Source organism: Artemia franciscana, chromosome 8 (assembly GCF_032884065.1).
Source record: "Artemia franciscana chromosome 8, ASM3288406v1, whole genome shotgun sequence".
Classification (NCBI taxonomy): Eukaryota; Metazoa; Arthropoda; class Branchiopoda; order Anostraca; family Artemiidae; genus Artemia; species Artemia franciscana.
This window is the reverse complement of record NC_088870.1, coordinates 13,586,000-13,607,228: the sequence shown is the minus strand read 5'-3', so window position 1 is coordinate 13,607,228 and position 21,229 is coordinate 13,586,000. Positions and strand designations below refer to the sequence as shown.

The 21,229-nt window shown below is 34.0% G+C and overlaps 1 protein-coding gene across 1 annotated transcript in view; it reads left to right on the top strand.

Annotated features, from left to right (window-relative positions):
* Positions 1 to 235: 235 nt before the first annotated feature.
* The window catches only part of LOC136030620 (serine/threonine-protein phosphatase 6 regulatory ankyrin repeat subunit B-like), a 30,979-nt gene continuing 9,985 nt past the window's right edge, over positions 236 to 21,229 (top strand). The window contains exons 1-4 of the mRNA XM_065709686.1: positions 236 to 2,596; positions 4,819 to 4,950; positions 9,737 to 9,873; positions 17,769 to 18,549. Of these exons, the coding sequence (XP_065565758.1) occupies positions 236 to 2,596; positions 4,819 to 4,950; positions 9,737 to 9,873; positions 17,769 to 18,549 (3,411 nt within the window). The remainder of the gene's footprint in view (positions 2,597 to 4,818; positions 4,951 to 9,736; positions 9,874 to 17,768; positions 18,550 to 21,229) is intronic.

Here is a 21,229-nt window from a genome sequence, read left to right as displayed (position 1 = left end):
TCGTTGGCCGCCCAAACAAAAATTCCTGATGTGTAGCATTACTTTAATCGAATTTTCCTATTTTTTTCATGACATCATAAGAACGTCACGATCCCATGATAACAGGATAAGGTTAAGTCTACTCCTTTTTTAATTGATTTGGAAAATATTACATATTCAAAACTCTATATAAAGATTTGACAATTAAATATGATACCACTAGTAGCAAAAAAATATTTCATATTTTGTAAACATTATGGAATCTGAGATGACACAAAAAGCACATTTTCGGAAAAAATATGGCACATTCCTTAAGAAAAAATTAACAGCCCTGCTAATTAAAAGGGCCAAAGTTTTAACTGCTAATACCCCAAAAATATTGAAAAGGAATATAGTAGCCATGCGAGATAATTATGATGTTAACTATAGTTTAATTTGTGCAGTTCGTCAAGGAGACCTGGAAAGAACAAAGGAGCTAATCAATTCGTTTGGGCTCTCTTACTCAAAAGGATGGTCACAAGGATATATATTACTTCGTGATGCTTTGTTCAACAGAAAAATAGAAATTGCTAAACTACTTTTAATTTATGGGTGTAAAGTATACAGTATAAACATCAAGCCCTCTGTCACGCCGCTTCATTTGGCTGTTGCTAGTAGTGGTACAGAAGTTGTTAAGATGATTCTATACAAAGGAGCTAGGATTAACGCAGTAAACAAACGGGGAGAAACTCCACTCCACTGCGCGATAAAGAACAGTGATAAAAATATTGAAATAATCATATTGCTTCTAAAGCATGGAAGTAATGTTAACGTAAGAACAAATTATGGTGAAAGTCCACTTCATTTAGCAGCTTCTAAAGGATGCCCACAAACTGTTGATTATCTTTTGATGCATGGGGCTGATGTTAATGCTATTAATAATGATGGGGAAAGTCCACTTCATTTAGCAGCTTTTGGAGGATTCTCTCAAATTTTTGATTATCTTCTCAAATATGGAGCCCATGTTGATTGTGTATATGCTTGTTCATGGCGCAAAGGATATACACCACTGCACTGTGCTGCTAGTGAAGGCAGTACAGAAGCTGTTCAGCTACTTTTGGACAATGGTGCTAATGTTGATGCTAAAGGAGAAAACAGCTGCACCCCTCTTCATATTGCTGTTTTGAGGGGAAAAGAAAGCATTGTCGAAATCCTTTTACAGTATGGAGCTAAAGTTGACAATCAGGATAAAAATGGCAAAACTGCACTACGCCTCGCTGTTGAAAACGGAAGTTTACAGACTATTCAGAATATTTTGAAGTATAGCCCAGATATTAATAATCCAAGCAACAGAGAATCTCTTAAAATTGCAGTCCTATGCAAGTTTAAAGAGGTTGTTGAGGCTCTTGTAGAATATGGTTTTGGTATAAACCCCGAAGATATCAATTTCACAGAGTTGTTGCAATCTGCTGTTGAAAAAGGATATGTCAAGATCGTAGAAGACTTTTTAAATTATGGTGCTAAGGTTAATACGGCACTTAGACATTGCGGCTTAAACCTGCTACATATTGCGGTTATAAATAAACAGGAAGAAGTAGCTGACTTATTGATAAGCAATGAAGCTGATATAAATGCTCGAGATATATATGGGAGAACTCCGATATTTTATGCTGCCAAGAACGCCGATTTAAACCTTACCAAGTTCCTTTTATCTAATAAAGCTATTGTAAAAGACAGTCCTGAGGTTCTGCTCAAAGCTGTTGAAACGAAATGCATCGAAATTGTTAAAGTTCTTTTAAGATATATTGATGTTAACGCTACTGATGAGGATGGGCAAACAGCATTACACCTTCTTTTGTTAGAAGATGCTGCTTTTGGAAATGTAGAAACTTACACAATGCTTCTGAATCTTTTGAGATATGATATTGATATTAACGCTACTAATAGGTTTGGGCAAGCAGCATTGCACCTTATTTGTTTCCCTGATAAGATTGATGCTTTTGGAAATTTAAAAATTCCCACAAGGCTTCTGAATAACATTAAATATGACATTACAGCTCAAAATTATCATGGGAAAATTGTAAAACTGTTGCTAGAATGTGGTGCCAGAGTTAACTCTCAAGATAATTTTGGGAAAACAGCACTTCATTATGTTAATTATGATTATTATCATTCTACTAGAAAATACGATTTTGCTTCTTATATTCGCAGGTATACTATAAAACTGTTGCTAAAATATGGGGCCAGAGTTAACTCTCAAGATAAAGATGGCAGAACAGCCCTTCACTATGCTTGTGATAATAAGTGTGATGAATCTGTTCAAGAGCTTCTAGAACATGGGTCTGACATAAATATTATGAGTAAGGATGGTCGTACAGCTTTTGATTGCAGTTTATCTTCTATTGGAAACTACATGTTCCGTTTTCATGGAACAACTTTTGAACTTATTGCTTGCCACTTAGTTAAAATGAAAGCGGCAAATTTATATTTAAGTAAAGAAAATATACGTTCGATGAGTCAATTTTGCTTGGATAATGACTTAACTGAGTCATATTTTTTTGGTCATTGTTTGAGAGAACTAGCAAAAATGAGAAATGAAAAAATTGCTAATTCCAATATTTCACTTTACGACATTTTGGTAAAAGCAACAAGTTCGTTAGCAGTATATATCAGGAATGAAAATGTAGTAGAAGTTTCCAAAACAGCAATATATGGAACGCAATTTCCATTATATGCTAGCATACTAAACAATCAATTCAGAAAGGGTATGCAAAGGAATAATTTACTTGAACCGGCTAATAGATGTTTTTATTCGCTCTTTAACGGCTATCCTAAGTTACCGTTTGAATGTGCTGAAAAAATATTGAACTATATAAGTAATGAAGACTTGCAAAATTTGATAGCTTCTTGTGAGCCTAATTGGTAACGTTTGTGGTAACGAACTGTAAGTAAGGAGCGACCCGGCTCAATAGTTACCGAAACTCTAAAAAATGGAATTTTGATACCAATAGTTACATCAAAAGAATTGCATTTTAATGCTGATTTTAAATACACAATTTTCATCAAAATTAGTCGTACATCTAAAAAGCTACGAGCCTGAGAAAATTTGCCTCATTTCGGAAAATAGGGAGAGACAACCCCTAAAAGTCATACGATCTTAACGAAAATCACACCATCAGATACAACGTATCAGAGAACCTTTTCATAGAAGTTTCAAGCCCCTAGTAATTAAATAATCAGATTAGCGACGCTTCTTGACTATTACGGTCCCTGCGTCGGCCCTGCAGTGCATTGCTGCAGCATGATTCGATCTCCGGGTCCCGTATTGCCAAGCTAAGGTCAAACCCACTGTGTCACCACAAGAAGAGAATCGAACCCGGGCGTGTTGAGTGAAAACCAGCTATCCTAGTAGTAGTATTAATTTATTGTCCAAAAGAAAAAAACCGAGACAAAATCAGTCGCTAACACACCATAAGTGTCGCTTGCGAGGATGCGTTACTAACAAAAATAGAAAAGTATAAAAATAATAAAAACAAAGAACAAAAAAAAAACAAAAACAAAAAGTAAATCTATAATGCGCAGAAGGGTGAAACCGTGTACCCAGAAAAAAAAACTTACATAGATAATACATATATAATAAAACAACATTATGTCATGATCCTGAAGCGAAAAAAAAGCCAAAAACAAAAACCAATAAACAATTATAATTATTTAAGAATTAACAACGCTTCTTGACTATTAAGGTCCCTGCGTCGGCCCTGCAGCGCAATCCTGCAGCGTGATTCGATCTCTGGGTCCCGTATTACCAAGCTAACGTCAAATCCACTACGCCACCACAGGACTTCCAATAAACAATTCCATCCATCTTAATCTATTTCAAAGGTATACTTATCAAGCAACCACACACGCAGCTCGGTTTTGAATTGATTAATGGGTAATTCTTTGGTACTTGGAACAAGTTTATACAAGCGTCCTACTTGAAACTAGGCGAGAAACCTCAATATCTCCACTCAGGGGGGCCATTTTGGGCGGGGGGTGCAGGGGGGGGGGGGGCATTGCCCACCCCAGATTTTTCAGGGGGCCCAATCTTCCATCAAAAAGGGTCCTTTGCCGGCCATAATAATAACGGTATTTGCTATTAACCAATGTAAAATTTGAAAGCAGGTTAGATACATAATCTATTTCTCAAGTTTTGTCAAATTCCCGTTTCCTAGATGATTATATTAATATTATAAATTATGAATATTTGCAGTAATTCCTCTAAGCTGATAGACTAAAATAGGTCAGTTCCTGGCCTATCATGATGGAATCGTTCCTTGTTATCTTCCAATCGCACTACATAGAAGCAATTACGCGAGCGACGAAATCGCCGTCCCAGCAATTCCATGCCGTCGCCGTCGACTTGGTTATTTCTCGATCGCGCACCCTGATTCAGGCCACAAGAAGCAAACTCACCGACCTGCGTTCAGATGCTTCATTTGTATCGCTTTTCAAGAAGGCTAAAGAGTTTCCAACAGAACTCGAAATTGAAGTACCTGCTGTGAATGGACCCGCGACTAGACCCTCCTCTGTTGGTCAGAAGGGACGACCTTGAAGAATTTAAAAGATCACCAAGCATCGGAAACAATTTGTGACAACTTTGACGCTAGAAAAGAATTTCATCGAATCTGGAAATTGGACTACTACTTTGGCGGATGAAATGAAGCAAGAATACTTCAAAAGTTTTGACTGTCTACTAGCCGAATTTGACAGAAGGTTCAGAGATAAATTGTCAGTGCTGAGTACGCTCCAAGCCTTGGATCCAAGCTCAACCAACTTTATGGACACAGAGCTGCTCAAGCTTTTCTCTTCTCTTTACAGCGAGCTGTAAGCATTCTTCTCGAATCTCAAGCTGGTATTGCCAAGCATTACTTGCTCAATGAGGAGAAAAAGCTGGGAAACTTCCTAGACATTGTCGACCATCTACAGGGATTACCAGTGGCTTACTCAGATGTAATTAAAGTACTTCGTATTGCTGCCACACTTCCTGAGACAACAGCGAGCAATGAGCGTTTGTTTTCTAGCCTAGAAATAGTGAAAAACTACCTGCGGTCTACAACAGGAGATGATCGTCTCAGTCACCTCCTTTTGATATTTGCAGAGAAGGATTTAGTAAAAAATTTGGACTACAACCAGCTTGCTGACAATTTTGCAAAGATGAGAGCTCGGCGGTTCCTTTTGTTAACTTGAATGTTGTTTTTTTTTCTTGTTATGTTTTTCTTTTTTGTAAATATATTTGATCTGGAAGATTTCTGCTGAAGGGACACTGAGATTTTGGTTACAACCCTCAGCATAACAATGAAAGTTACTTTCACCGACCTATTGTTCACTTAAATAAGAAAGTTTCTCACTGAGGAATGCCAGCCTGTAGTCTGGTTGAATTTTCCACTTTCAGTTTAATCACTTAACCTCTTTGATTGTATTCTTCGTTGTTATAGTTCATCTTAGAGGTCAGTGTGGCTGAGTTCCACATTTGGTTAAAGTACATTTCCAAGCAACACACGGGTGCTGAAAATGCATTTTTACTTAGAATATTCGATCAATGTGCTGCCAAAAGCCAGATTTTTCCTACGCGACACAAAGTGAATCGGGGGGGGGGGGCAGATGGAGTTCATGCCCACCCCAAGATTTGGCCCAAATGGCGCCTCTGTCTCCCCTTGTTCGAGTTCTGTGACCATGAACATTTGATCTTTCCCAAGAAATTCCTACAAAACAATTTGGAACAAACCCAAAATAGCACTTATACATAAGAATCAGTGTATAAAAATCACGTAATCCGGCTGCAGGCATTATATTAATTATACAGTAGATTGACCTAACCGAATCCCAGTTCCCTATTCAATAAAGTGATCTAATGGCATTATTGTGTAGTACGCGGATTGGGCAAAGTATTGAGGGGAAGCCTCAATACTAGCCACTAAACCATATGGTACTTTTTCAAGCCCCCATCTACAAAAATGCGGAATTTTGCATTTTTTTTGCCAGAAGACAAATCACAGATGTGTGTTTTTTTCAGGGGTGATCGTATAGACTCAGTGGTCCTAGAAAGTCGCAAAAGGGCTTATTCTTACGGAAACTAAAAGTTCTAGTGCCCTTTTTAAGTGATCAAAAAATTGGAGGGCGCCTAGGCCCACTCCCACGCTTATTTTCTCCCCAAAGTCACTGGATCAAAATTCTAAGACAGCCATTTTATTCACCATAGTCAAAAATCTAAAAACTATGTCTTTGGGGACGACTTACTACCCCACAGTCCTCTTGGGTGGGGATGCAAGTTGAAAACTTTGACCTGTGTATACTTATAGTAGAATGGTTACTGGGAAGTGTACAGACATTTTCAGGGGGATTTTTTGGGTTTGGATGGGAAAGTTGAGGGGGGGGGTAACATGGGAGGATCTTTCCATGGAGAAACATCTCATGGGGGAAGAGACTTTCAATGAAGGGGGCGCAAAATTTTCTAGCATTATTTAAAACAACAATAAAAAAATAAATATGAAAACTTTTTTCTACTGAGAGCGAGCAGCAGCATTAAAACTGAAAACAATCAGAAATTATTACGCATATGAGGGGTTTACCTCCTTGTAACATCTCGGTCTCTACGCTAAAGTATTTCTAGTAATTTCAACTATTTATTCTACGGTCTTGGTGATTCAGGATTCATTCTTAACGAATTAGGACAAAATTTAACCTTTAATGTAAAGAGCAAGGTATATACGAGGGGTGAGTCCCCTTATATTCACAATGAAAATATAAGAAAATTTTCAAGTTTTAATGTTGATCTTTACTTTCAGGTGAATATACTTGATTTTTATTTAATTATAGTTAGAAGGAGATTAAGTAATTCCATCAAGTCCCTAGGGTTTTGATTGATTCCAGTGGACGAAGCGAGTCAAGTTTTACGTCTCAATTGTGATTGGGTTAAGATAAAGCAGGTTATCTTTGAGCAATAGTAGGACATTTTGTTCTCCACCAAATTTTGATCATAACTCTAAAGGTTAAATTAAGTTAGTAAATGTGGCTGCGACACACGCGTAATTTTAAGGAAAGTTTTGGAAATACACATTTACAGGGAAGAGTAGGACGGCTTTTCATGTGAATAAATGAGTGAGACTACTCAATATATGCAGTATAAAAGTGAGGCTTAGGTGACATGAGTTTGTACTTGTAATGGAAAAACATTACTAACATAGAGCAGTTCAATTAAATGACTCAAAAGGAATTTGGAAACTTCTGGACTAAAAATGATGAAACTAAATAAAGGACTTAAAATGTTCAGAGATCCCTTCAAGGTTGTCGGATTGAGGTATTTTGACAGGATTTAATGGAAGCTGAGTATTTCAGCAGGAGTGCTCAAAGACAAAACGACTTTGTAATAATAGCAATGGCTGTGCTACTCTTTTTCAGTTTTTCCTTAGCAATTTTTAGAGTATTTCAAGATAATGAGTAGGACTTACTGATGATGCACTACAATTTATACCTTGCAAAAGAGGGGGCTCAAAATAACCCAAAATATGTGCCGACCTACAGTTTTCAAGACATTATTCTCGGCATTATAATCAGTGAACTTTTAATATCCTGGGATTTTACCCTTATTAAAACGTTATAGTGAAATTGCGAAAAGTTTAGTAATTAATTTTTCTTGTTCATCAAGGGAAGGACGGAATAGGTAAAATAAGGATAATTGGATTCATTATACCAGACAAACACTTTTTTATTTCATTTAATGGCTAATCTGTATTCGTGTTAAAACATTTACACAAAGCACGCTAGAACAGCCCTCAGCAGATACTTTATCTTAAGAGCACTAAAAACAGGATATAGGAGAGATACTACGAGGGTGTTCCAGGTGAAAAATCAAGTAACTTTAAAGTAACTAGAAAAGTTACTTGAATTTTACAGGAACCGCTTTTAAAGTAACTAAGGTCTTATTCAGATAGAAAAAAATATTACGACCAAGATTTTCATAACATTTGTTTTAGACTCATTTAGTCTGAATTTAGAATAACTTCCTGTGCATAAGTCCTTGTAAATATTGTAGCTAAGGCCACCGACCAGTAGAGGAAACTCTTAGAATATTTTGGAAATGATCTTGAAATCAAAAAAATTAGATACACTCTAGGGGTGTATGAATAGGATATTCTAGGCTAGCTGCATGTTTAAACTTGTTTGTCTTGGGTATAGTTTGAATAACGTAACCTCTTGCCAAGATAGCAAAAAGTAGCTTAACTAGAATTTTACCACAATTATTTTTTCTGCATTTTTTCCTGATTGATTAAGCTAGCCTAACCTATATCTTAAATTTAACCCACTGTATAAAATTGGCCTACATTGTTCACAAAAAGAAAAGCAGAATGCTGCATAAATAACTTAATGCCAAATTCATTATGGAAAGGTATTAATTTTGCAATAAATCTGTGGGCATTAACCTAGATTTGGTTTAAATATCCTGTTTCTATATTAATTTCAGTGCATTAGTGTCTGAGATAGCATACAGTAGTGTTGATTATTGAAACTCTTTGGCTTAGGCTTATCACTTTCTTACATTCAGTTGAACTATTAAGGTTAGAATTTTAGACTAGGCTAGTTAAAATTTCCAAATGATGGCCTTTTCATTAGGCTATCTTGAAAAGTATTTGAGCTTACTAAATGATTTGTTAATAATGGATCTGCATCAAATGAGAGGGAGTTCCCCTAGATTTGACAAAATACTTTGGGAATTTTCATTGAAATATATATATTTTGGTACATCCATCAAGGAACCTCCCTCCTCAGATTTTCAAAATACATTCCCTTCCCCCTCCCATTAACAGTTTTGTAAATTAGTGCCATTTGTGAATTAGCATAGCAGAAAGACTTTGGTTTTGTCCTGGATCTTGTTTTATTTTATACTTGACTGATTTCAGCTTATTCATAGAAAATTGTAATGGTTTCATGTCTTCATTTTTATGGAATTTGTTTTTTTATTTATTTGCATAATTTTATAGTAATTGCTTATGAATAGGTTAAACTTGTATCAGATCAAAGGTATAAGCTATATAAAAAATGCCAATTTTTCATGATAATTAAAAATGTTTTCTTGGGCATGAATTTGTGAACACGGAAATTTTTTTTTAGGGCAATATGATTTTCAGAAACTTGTTTAATAACCAAATCAGGCTCATACTTAGGCCCATGACCTAAGCTTAACAAGAGAAAGAAGCAGAAACTTGCATGTAGGATTTAATTTAGAGTAAAGTGGATGACATATATTTGAAATATTCAGTTCACCAAGTTTAACCTTTATAAAGCAGAGTAGTCACAACACAGTTTTCAGTTTACTATATTTGCTTCTAATTAAATCTAGGCTTTCTTTGAGACCACAGTCCAAGATAAAAATGATTTATTCAAAGCCCAATAAAGGAACAAAATTTTACAGCCTCCATCAAATATTCCAAAATTCATAATAAATATAGCATAGAGATGAGTGCATAAAAATTCAATGGCTGATTTTGGATTTTTCTGTGAAGGGAAATTTCTCTCATCTGATGGCTGTTCAAAAACTGTTGTCTTTTGATGGGTAGAAAACAAAAATAACTGAACCTATAGACTTTGTATGCATTCCTTTCATCTCAAATACTTGATTCTCTTCAAAACGCACTATTATTGAAACAGATATCTTACAAAATCCTAAAATATCAAATAACTTCAAAAATTCAATTGATTATCTCAGCTAGAAACAATTTTAGGTTTTACAATTTTACAGCTTTTTTCAAATCTTCATACAATGAACTCTGCCAGTGGTACATCAGAAATGGCACAACATTATTTAGTTCTACAGTTGCTTATTGATGAAATAATGGATACTGATGTAGGATCAGATGAAAATGAAGAAAAATGGTGGTAAGTTGTAATATAATATTCAATTTAATCTTGCAAGTTATTATTTTTATAGACACAATCTTGTATATTCAGGTATGGACAAAGTTCCAAAGCTGCCAATAGCACAATTAAATAGAATTCCAAAAGCTGTTGACACTTTAGCAGCAACTGCCAAATAGCATTACTACTTAGCTACCCCATTTTCTGTATTGTGGGGTATATGTATAAATGAATGTTGGAGTGGAGACAAGTATTATGTTGACTAATAATTTGTAATTTTTTTTTATTAAATTGAAACAGTTTTTTAGGACCAAGAAAAAAGGATTCTGATTTTATTTAAAAATACATTATTTTGTTTTGCTACCAAGTCATTTATTGTTGTAACCTGTGATTATGATGTTATTCATCATCTTGTATACAAAGATGTCATCTTGTATACAATCATTGTGAATCTTTATTTTGATGTGCATATTTGAAGAAAAAGTTTACCATATGTATAGACCAACTAATCCAATAGGAACATTTTGACTAAATACCTGACAGCCTGTACAACCAACAAGTCTCTTTTTGCTTCCTGGCTTTTGGCTATGGTCTGTTTTATGCTTTCTATTTAGCTAATTTTGTTTTCCTGGTTAAATAGCAGAAATATTTTTTATTTGACTATGTTTTTGAGTTTAGGCTATTTTATGGTTTTCATTTAGTTATTTTCTTTTTTCCCAAGAAAGAATGTTGGTTAAATAGCAGAAACAATCATATAGGCTACATCACTGTCTTTGTAGAATAAACTTCTAATTTCTTGGAATTAATTTTTTCAGGTTTGGCATTAATAAATTTACTCATAGATAATATTGGCCTCCAAAATTACAGTTTTGAAAATTCCGTAAAGTATTTTGCCAAGTTTCATGCTATTTGATATGTTAATTCCAAAAATGGTTCCCATCATTCCCATAATGTTAGGATTTTCTTGAAAAATACATATTATTTTAAACAACACCCAATTTGGAAAAGAATGATGTTGCCCAATTTCTCATGTACTATTTGGTAACATTAGTTTCACCCAAAGCCAATAATTTGTTATTTCTTTATATTACATAGAAACAGTTTTTTTGGTCTTAAAAGTTTCTGATTTTATTTAAATGGCCCTTGTGTTTCAAGAGTTAAAGAATTAAGACAAAAGGTCAAACTGTAGCATAAAGAGCAGAGTATTGTGGAGGGGAAATCAAATCACATAACTTTTCCTATTTAGAATTTCCTCTTTGTGGAGAATTTTTCCTGCAGAAAATTCTCCCATCAAATATTTTTTTTTTCTCAGAAATGTATTGATAAGCATCTTATCATTTTGGTTATGGATGCAGTTGTTGGCTTGTTGCAAAATTACAAATTTCTGATGGAATGTAAACATTAACTTGCTTTTCTGAATTTACAACAAATTAGTGCAAACATAAATGCTTAATTTGGTGGTGTCCATTGTAATTCTGAGTAACTTGCAATGTCAAGGATAATAACATCTTTGTTTTATTATACTTGACATCTAAAGTTTGTGTTTCCAAGATTTGTCAGGGGCTAGTAGCTACAGTAAATTCTTAAATGATTCATAAATTAGGGTAGCTTCCCCCTCCTTAATAACTCATTTTTCACCCTGAAGTTTTTAATATCTTATAAAAGTTTCTTAGGGGCCATTTTCACAGGGATTCAAGTTCAACTAAAATCCTTGTGAAACCAACAAAAGATGGATAAAATTCATCTTTTGTTCAACTTAGAGATGGGCTTCATAATCCAGTTAAAAATGCGGCAAAAAACATAATCCATCTCAGTGATACCTTAACTCATATAGCAAATTTCAAGCAGAACTAGCTTAGCCTACTAGCAGTTGTCTTTCATTTTGGAGAGGCCAGGCCACCCAAGCAAAGGGTGTATTGTCATTACAAATGATTTTGCTGAAATGAGCTGGTGGAAAAGTATTAGGAAATGTAAGGAATCTAGTTTACTGTTTAGAGATTAGGATATCACAAATTTAAGCATTCAATATGCTTGTTTGTAAATCTTAAGTAAATACAAACCCTGTTGGAATTTTGTTGATATCCATCTCACAATTAGTGTGTCTAAAGAAAGTTTCCAAAGAGCATTCAGTTTTCAGCATGCATTTTATCTTTATTGATGGTTAAAGAAAGCAATAGATATACCTGCTGTAGTTGATTAGTAATAAATAACTTGCTGCCTTTCTGCATAAAAATGTCCTTACCAGTGGCTTTCCTTTCTACTGCAATTAGAAATGGGTGAAATATATTGCAGTCACTAAAAATTTACAATCTTACCAATTTTACCACTATTAAGTTGCAAAATGGGTGAACTAAATATTTAGCATTGAATTTACCACAAAAGTAATTTCTAGCTTCAAGAAATTCAATCATGCCTTTAGAACAAGGGATCCTAAGTTAGGTCAAAGTCTTGAAAATGTGCTTCTAGTATAAGTAATTTGTAAATAAAAATTTGTATCTTTCTAAAAATGAGACAAAAAAAATCCTGCAGAAAAGAAACAAGACAGATTAATAAAGGACGATGAAATGTAAGATAGAAATGAACAAAACTTCAATTATGCATCTGTTTTCTTTAAACAGACAGGAGGAATAAACCTCCAAGCTTTGACAAATTCAATCTCACTTTTGGAACCAGGTATAAGATTAATTTCCAGGGAATGAAAACAGGTGAATGACCCCTGAATCAGAAAGGCTGTGGAATAAATAGTTGAAATTACCACCACTACTATATCATCTACAAATATATACATGATAGCCTGAACCAATCCAAAGATACAAATGGGGCTCCATTATTTTTTCATAAAACTGTCTAAATCATTAACAAACAAGGAGAAAAGCTTTGGGGATAAAGTACATCGTTGTTTCACACCCAAATGAGACATAACTAGTCTAGAAAATTTCCCCATCACCTTCACAACAAACTTCACCCTCCTATATATAGCTGCTATTATTGCTACAAAAAAAGATGACAAGCCTATTTCTAACAGGCTTTCAATTAACAACCTCCTATTTACTGAATCAAAGGCACTTCTCAGGTCTAAAAAGATACAAATAGCTAACCATTTTTCCATCTCAATATTTCCAAAGTAAAAATATGGTCAATAGTGCTGAATGTCATTCTGAATCTCACTTGTACTGGACTCAGTATTTCCTCTTTATCTAACCAATCTCTTAGCCTAAATTCCAAAACCTTATTTGCATATCAGGGGAAGGGAGGGGATTATATCAAATACCTAACCTAACCACCTCTATACATAAATATTAATTTAAATGTAATTGCATCATAGTTTGTTTCACAAAAGAACCTAACTTTACTTATTGAGTGTGTTCTGAATAACACACAAGTACCTAACAACCATATTGATGCATAGCTTAGATTTTTTGGTATGCATTGATGTATACAATTCTTCTCAATTCTTATTTTGATAGGAATACATGAGGGTTTGAGTTTCACATTATTTTGCATAATTGCATAGCCTACTAGTTTTGACCCTATTTTCTAATGTAGCAAGAAGTTAGGCCTACTTAAAAAAGAAAAAAATTGTATACTGACCAATGGTCAGCATTGAACAGCAAGTGATATCCTGATTCAATGTCTGTAGCTGGGAGTGTTACAAAACATTGATTCTTCATTTGCATTCATTTGAGTGCAACAAACATTTGATTCTTCTTAAGTTTTTCCTCTAGATTTCTCCAGGTAGGCTAATCATTATAGCTAGGTGTACTGTGGCTAAGCTTACAGAGTCACACCATTGACCCTTATCCCGACCAAAATAACAGCAACACCAGGCCTTAAACTCCAAAGCTTAGGTTTACAAGCCTGGAGTAGCCTACAAGAAACTTTACTAGGAGGGCTCAAATGTATCTATAAATTAATATTAAAAAGTTGTTACAGGCTACCAATAAACTGCAAACTTTCTTGAAGCACTTCAATGAATTACAGGATTCAATCTAGCCAAGGCTAGCTTAAGTAATTATCATTGAATGTTTTAAATCAGCTTCCAGAGTAACACAGTGTTTCTTTCTGTCAAGTGGGATTGAACTAAGCTTTTTTTGAACTACATACATTTTTTTCTGGACAATTAGACCTATTACTCACTCTAGGCTATGCCATCTCTACAAAACAATTTACCACTGACTTTGGATAGGCTAGCAACTGTCCAAGGATTACAGGAATTTAATTAGAAGCTTCCTAAAGCAAGACCTGAAGACTTCACCCCCAACAAACTATTCAACCAAGCTTCTCTAGATATGCCCAGCAGATCACATTAATGCTTGAACTTTACCAATGAATTTTTTATTAAAAATCATTTTAAGGTCAAAATAAGATTGTTTACCATCACTGGTTCTTTGAACAATTGCAGTTGCATTCTCTTCCCTGCATAAAGGCTCATAGTCTTCAAACTTTTGTGTGTTAGCCATCATAAAAGTTTTATATTATTGTAGTGATGATAATGATGTTAAGTTACTTAACTAAAGATGCTCCTTAACTACCTTTAGTAAAAGTTACTGAAAAAGTTACTTTGAAGTAACTTTTCTGTCGTTCCAGCTGCTAAATAGCCTCAGCTGGAACAGAAAAAGTTACTTTTAGTAACTTTTAGTTACTTTTTGTCTCAGCTGGAACACGCTCTACGTCAATCACACATTTTAAGAAGAAAATATTTGAAATAAATTTGCATTCAGGTGCAAATACATCGGCTATCTGTATAATTGTTGTTTATTCTCGCTATGATATACACCAGCTGAACAGTTTGAATTAGAATTGTTAAATATATCTTATTCTTAAGAAAATGCACGTATCACTTAAAATTTTTTTTATGACAACTATCTAAGGGATTGTATACTTCATTTCAAAGGTGCATACAAGTTCGGATCACAACGTCAATATCAATTTCACCGTTACTTCACTTCCGTACACCAAGGTGTATTGTGTTCAGCAATCATCACAATACGGAGTACCTTAGAAGACATGGGACAATTAACATTCAAAAGAAAAATGTGCCTTCAATCTTTTTTTTTTGTCCTCCATATTACCATCGCAAGGACCGCCCTAGTTAGACCAAAGGTCAAGAAGATTAAGTGTCAGCGGGTGTGTTTTAAGCTTGATTTTTAGTTAATTTCATGTGGTTCTGCTACATTTTTATACGAATATTAACAGATACATACTCTATCAAGTGTCGGCTGGAATATATTAAAGTTGGTGTTACGCTTGTTGGCATTGGCTAAAGCAAATGATAAACTGCAGTAACGAAACCAAACAGAAGAAATAAACGCAGTTAAGTCTTTATAAAAAGCGTACATTTTAACTGTGTTTGCTCTATCATATTGCAGTACCACTTCTAAGCTGGTTTTACCTTTTAAAGTTGTCCCAAATCATGGCCGACATTTTCTTAAGATCGTGGCTCGACTTACACAGTATACCTAGACAGGTATATTGTGTGACCATATTGTGAACATATTTTCTGACAAAATAGTGTGAATATTCCATTTTTTCTGTCAGTTTTGGGCCCATTTTTGAAGTGCATTGTATTTTTGTTGCTATAAATTTCTTCTATACCGTTCTCGTTGGTCTAAGAAGGGTATGAATGAATGATTTTATTTAGTGACTAAACCCATACATAGTATTTTACTATATAATCCACAAAATACAGCACATGGAGTATATCACAAATACCGCTACAAAATACAATTACTAAATAAAACAAAGGGAAAAAATTACACAATATTGAGTTTGATTCAAGTTAGGAAGGGTGTATTCGATTGTTTAGTGCTACTGATATATTGATATCTTATAATAAGTCGAATGCTAAGCTCAAAGAATAGGCTTGCCTAAGTATTATTATTGTTATTATTATTATTATTGTTAACATTGATTTACTTTAAGTTTTTCGGTCCTAAAAAATATAATTTTACTATTGGACATGAGCGGGTTTACTCCTTTGGAATTTGATAGAAACTTGTTGTGGTATTAGCGAAATGAAGCCAAGAGTTCCCATATGGTAACAATGTGGTAATAAACCTTATATTGCGGAGTCTAGCTTATCCTTCCATCTTCAGTTCACTGAATTTTGCTGTTATATTTAGGACGATCTTAAACAGATGTACCTTATGACTAAAGATGTACATAACTAAATAAAATACATAAACTATGTAACATAAACATCTATATATGTATACATAAACTAAATGTAAAGTACATAAACTAAATGTAATTACGAATCATATTGAAAACAATGATTGGAACCTCCTGAAAAACAGAGTGAAACCTCCAAGTTATGAAATTTTTTATTTCCTTAGAGAAATAGTGAGGAAGAGTTTAGAGCTATAACATTGTTAACAAAGATTTACTTCAATTTTTTTGGTCCTAAGAAACATAATTTTACTATTGGTCATGAGGGGTTTTACTCTGTTGGAATTTGATAGAGACTTGTTGTGGTATTAGTGGAATGAATTCAAGAGTTCCCATATGGTTACAAAATGGTAATAAACCTTATATTGCAGAGTCCAGCCCATCTTTCCATCTTCAGTTCACTGAATTTTGCTTTTATATTGAAGACAATTTTAAATAGATGCACCTTGTGACTAAAGATGTATATAGACTACATGATGAATTAAATGCAATTGTAAAACATATTGAATATAATGATTTGAATCAGTATGGGAAAAAAGGAGTGAGATAACTAAGTTATTATTGTATTTTGAAAAGAAAATGTTTTGAACGGGAACAACAAATTTTGAAGCAGGGTCAACTTCTTACTGATGGTTCTAGTAACATATTACCCATTGATAAATCCTATCACCATCTTACTGGTATTAGGATTCAAATGAAAGCAGCGGGGGAAACAATGGAGTACTGCTCTACCAAACATCTCTACCAAAGAGTCTCAAAGGGATTAAGAAAAAAATTATAGACGAGTTAAATTCTCTACGAAGACCACAAATGGAGAAAAGCTCATCTTTATATTGGCCAAATACAAAGGTAATGCAAAAAGGGACACCCATACCATCCTAAGAAAGCTCAAGCGCACAAGAAACCACTCGAAAAAAGATATTTGTTATATTAGAAACAGATCACGAAGAGAACAAAATAAAAGATTCAGAAAAAATATTCATGCGAGAATTCTCAATATTCTTCGAGAAATCATGCGGAAGATTCGTATAAAAGAAAAAGGATATGCAAACTTTCGTCTGCGTTCCAGAAGATTTCTGTTATGTCAGTTTATATCAAACATCACCACCTATTTATATTCAGCGACAATTGGACAGCGAAGAATGTTGTATATTCGCAAGTTTCACACAGTTAATTTGTACTGTATCTATCTATCTATCTATCTATATAAAAACGAGTTGTGTATATGCATGTTTGTTTGTTTTTAAAAAGAGCGTTTGCATATGACGTCATAATAAGTACATAAGGCTTTGTATATGCACAGACAATGGGAAAGCCAAGAATGTTGTATATTCGCAAGTTTTACGTAGTTCAAAACACATATATAAATCTATTTATATTCATAGGTGGTACACAGGGACACTACTACAATGGCGCGTAACTAATATGGCGCGTAACGACTTACGCGCGTGGGGGGGCTTGGTGGGCGCGAAGTGCCTCTACCAACTAGGTGTTGGGGTAGCGGGAAGCGCCACCCCAACAGCTAGTATTTTATATATAGATATATATATATATATATATATATATATATATATATATATATATATTTATATATATATGTCATATTTTGTAAATATTATGGAATCTGGGACGACAAAAAATGCACATTTTTGGAAAAAATATGGCACACTCCTTAAGAAAAAATTAACAGCCCTGCTAATTAAAAGGGCCAAAGTTTTAACCACTAATACCCCAAAAATGTTGAATAGGAATGGAGTAGCCATGCGAGATAATTATGATGTTAACTATAGTTTAATTTGTGCAGTTCGTCAAGGAGACCTGGAAAGAACAAAGGAGCTAATCAATTCGTTTGGGCTCTCTTACTCAAAAGGATGGTCAGAAGGATATATATTACTTCGTGATGCTTTGTTTATCAGAAAAATAGAAATTGCTAAACTACTTTTAATTTATGGGTGTAAAGTATACAGTATAAACATCAAGCCCTGTGACACGCCGCTTCATTTGGCTGTTGCTAGTAGTGATACAGAAGTTGTTAAGGTGATTCTATACAAAGGAGCTAGGATTAACGCAGTAAACAAACGGGGAAAAACTCCACTCCACTGCGCCATAAAGAACAGTGATAAAAATGTTGAAATAATCATATTGCTTCTAAGGCATGGAAGTAATGTTAACGTAAGAACAAATTATGGTGAAAGTCCACTTCATTTAGCAGCTTCTAAAGGATACCCAAAAACTGTTGATTATCTTTTGATGCATGGGGCTGGTGTTAATGCTATTAATAATGATGGGGAAAGTCCACTTCATTTAGCAGCTTTTGGAGGATTCTCTCAAATATTTCATTATCTTCTCAAATATGGAGCCCATGTTGATTGTGTATATGATTGTTCATGGCTCAAAGGATATACACCACTGCACTGTGCTGCTAAAGAAAGCAGTACAGAAGCTGTTCAGCTACTTTTGGACAATGGTGCTAATGTTGATGCTAAAATAGAAAACAGCAACACCCCTCTTCATATTGCTGTTTTGAGGGTAAGAGAAACCATTGTCGAAGTCCTTTTACAGTATGGAGCTAAAGTTGGGGTCTCTCGAAAACAGGCCTAGCCGTTCATGGCATGTTAGAAAACAGGTTTCTTGCGGCCATGCCAATTTGATTAAAAAAGATACAAATATGCAATCCAGGCACGTCTTAGACCTGACGTCACAAAACTTGTTTTTCTTAATAGGCTAATAGGAAGGTGACATGCCGGTTCTAAACCAAAAAGGACGCTTATGAAAAGTGGTACGCTTAGGCGCTACGTCAAAAAACTGGATTTTGTTCCATAAGCTAATATGAACCAATGGCAAATGTATTTTCACTTAATAATTATGGGTCTGCTGGAATTCAGTGATACAATAAGTACTTTGATCAGAAGATGGCAGTTGAGATATAAATTAATGTCTAGAAAAGGGATGTCTTTTAAATTTAGGATTTATAAATGCCTTCTTCTGAGGTGTAGGATCTACAAAAATAAATGTAGATATTTTATTTAAAAATATATTTGTTCATTTATGTATAAATTATTTTTGGAGGAGATTGTACAGAAAATTAAGTTAAACTTTGTAGATGGTTTTCGTTCAAATAGGAAATTTTTATTTTTGCTTGTTTTATATCTAGTGGGACTCTTATTGAAACGGATTTAAATGGCCATATTCCTTGGAAACAGTCAATTCTATCCTATCTGTAATTATTGTTTTATCCTCATATCCTTTCACTCTATTCGGTCAACTCTACTTCACCTAGCCTTTGTCTCATACCTATCTAGTACTCGTTGGCATTGAAAAAATTAAAAGAAGCATTGAATCGATAAATTTTGTTAGAAATGAAAGACTATTTCATAAAATACACGGTCTTCTCTTCTTCCACTCTCAAATTAAATTTTCTGATCTGATACAGAGAATACTTCCTAGTTATCTTTGGTCCTTGGACTCGTTGCAGCTGCAAACATTTTGTAGCCTTAAAGAAAATAAAAGATTTATAGCCCTATAATATCAACACTAACGGACATTTAATAAATTATTGTAAAACTCGAGGGTGATACTTTGGCTAAAAAATTTAATGTTCACTTGAAATCCAAACCTATTCAGTAGTTTTGATAAAAAAAAAGATAAAACATGGAAATAATAAACAAAGCAAAAGATACAACCAAGTATAGGCCACTTAATTCATAAAATGACTTATGTAATATTAATAATACAGGCCAGAAATAATTTTGAAACTCTCTAGTAGGCTTAAAAGCTGGTTTCATCAAATGAAAGATATGTTTTCAATTACAATTTAGTCATTTGATTTGTTAGATGAAGACTCAAATTTATGAGTTTAAAAAATGATTTAGATCATATTTAATATGATGCTCTATCTGTAGTGACTTGTCAAATTTCAAAAGAAGATTTCTTATAAAAAAATCTAAAACAGTTACTTTGCGAAAATTCTTATTACATTTATTATTACATTGATATCTTGACTAAAATGAGAAGCAAGAAGGGTTTTATTTTTTGAGATTATATACCCCTCTGCTCTCCAAATGGTACGAGATATTTTTTTTCTTGAAAGAATTCAAACCTGTGGATGTTGATCACGTATGAAAAACAGCACTTAAAGTGTAAAAACACTAAGCCAAGCATTAATGTAATGGATATTAAATGAAGTTTTTTTCTGAAAGTAAGGAACACCATTAAAACTTGAAACGAACAGAAATTATTGTTTATTAAGGGGTTATTCCCCTCCTCCGTACCTTGCTCTTTGAGTTAAAGCTTTTAAGTGCTTTAAAAAAACTTCCTTCTCTTATTAAGCGACCCCTGTTTCAGTAGTTCTTCAGTAAAAATCTGACCTTGGAAAGATATTATGACAATTAAAAACAATTTCGAACAGTAATTCTTTCAGATCGCCCCATGTAGAATTTTCCATGGAAAACCCCCTCCCCCAGAAATTTCCCTCTCCATTAAAAATTACACCAAAGAAACCCACCCTAGGCACAAAATTCCCCCTCTCAAAAAGTGTCTGTATACTCCCTTATAACAAATACTATGCGTACAGATTGAACAAATTTCATAGCTTACAGGCGTCTCCCCGTGGCTTGTGGGGGTTTTTTTACTCCCCACAGTAGTTATAAACGCTCTCCCAAAATTTTGATCAGATAACCTTAGAAAACAAGGGACTAGTAAAATGTTTTATTATTTCAAATCGTATTTTGTTGATAAGCAATCGGTTTGTTAGGAAAGGCCTTGAATATAATGCACACTAACGATATAAATTGTTTATTCTTCCCAACAAAGATGCTTAAAAATATGCAACCGTTTTTTAGCTGTTTCTTCGAGTGATCATAATGGTAATATTTGTTTTAGGATGTCAAGATAGAGCTCATTCCAGCAAAATATTAAGATTTAATCATTTTTAGATAACAAAATGTCATATCAAATTTGTCATTTTTTGCACTTTATACTCCCACAAAAAAGAGAATTTGGATTAAAATTTTAAACAAATAGATCCAAACTGTTATCGAGGGTATTTTGATATATACATTTAGTTTAAAACTATCTAAAGCTTATATAGTGCATTTAAGTTTCAGGACACATTTGTGGTTCAGTTGAATATTCATCTCCAAAATTTATGTAATCTATTATCAAGAAAGAGCGACTCAGCCCAATAGCAAAAAACTCAACCCAAATTTAA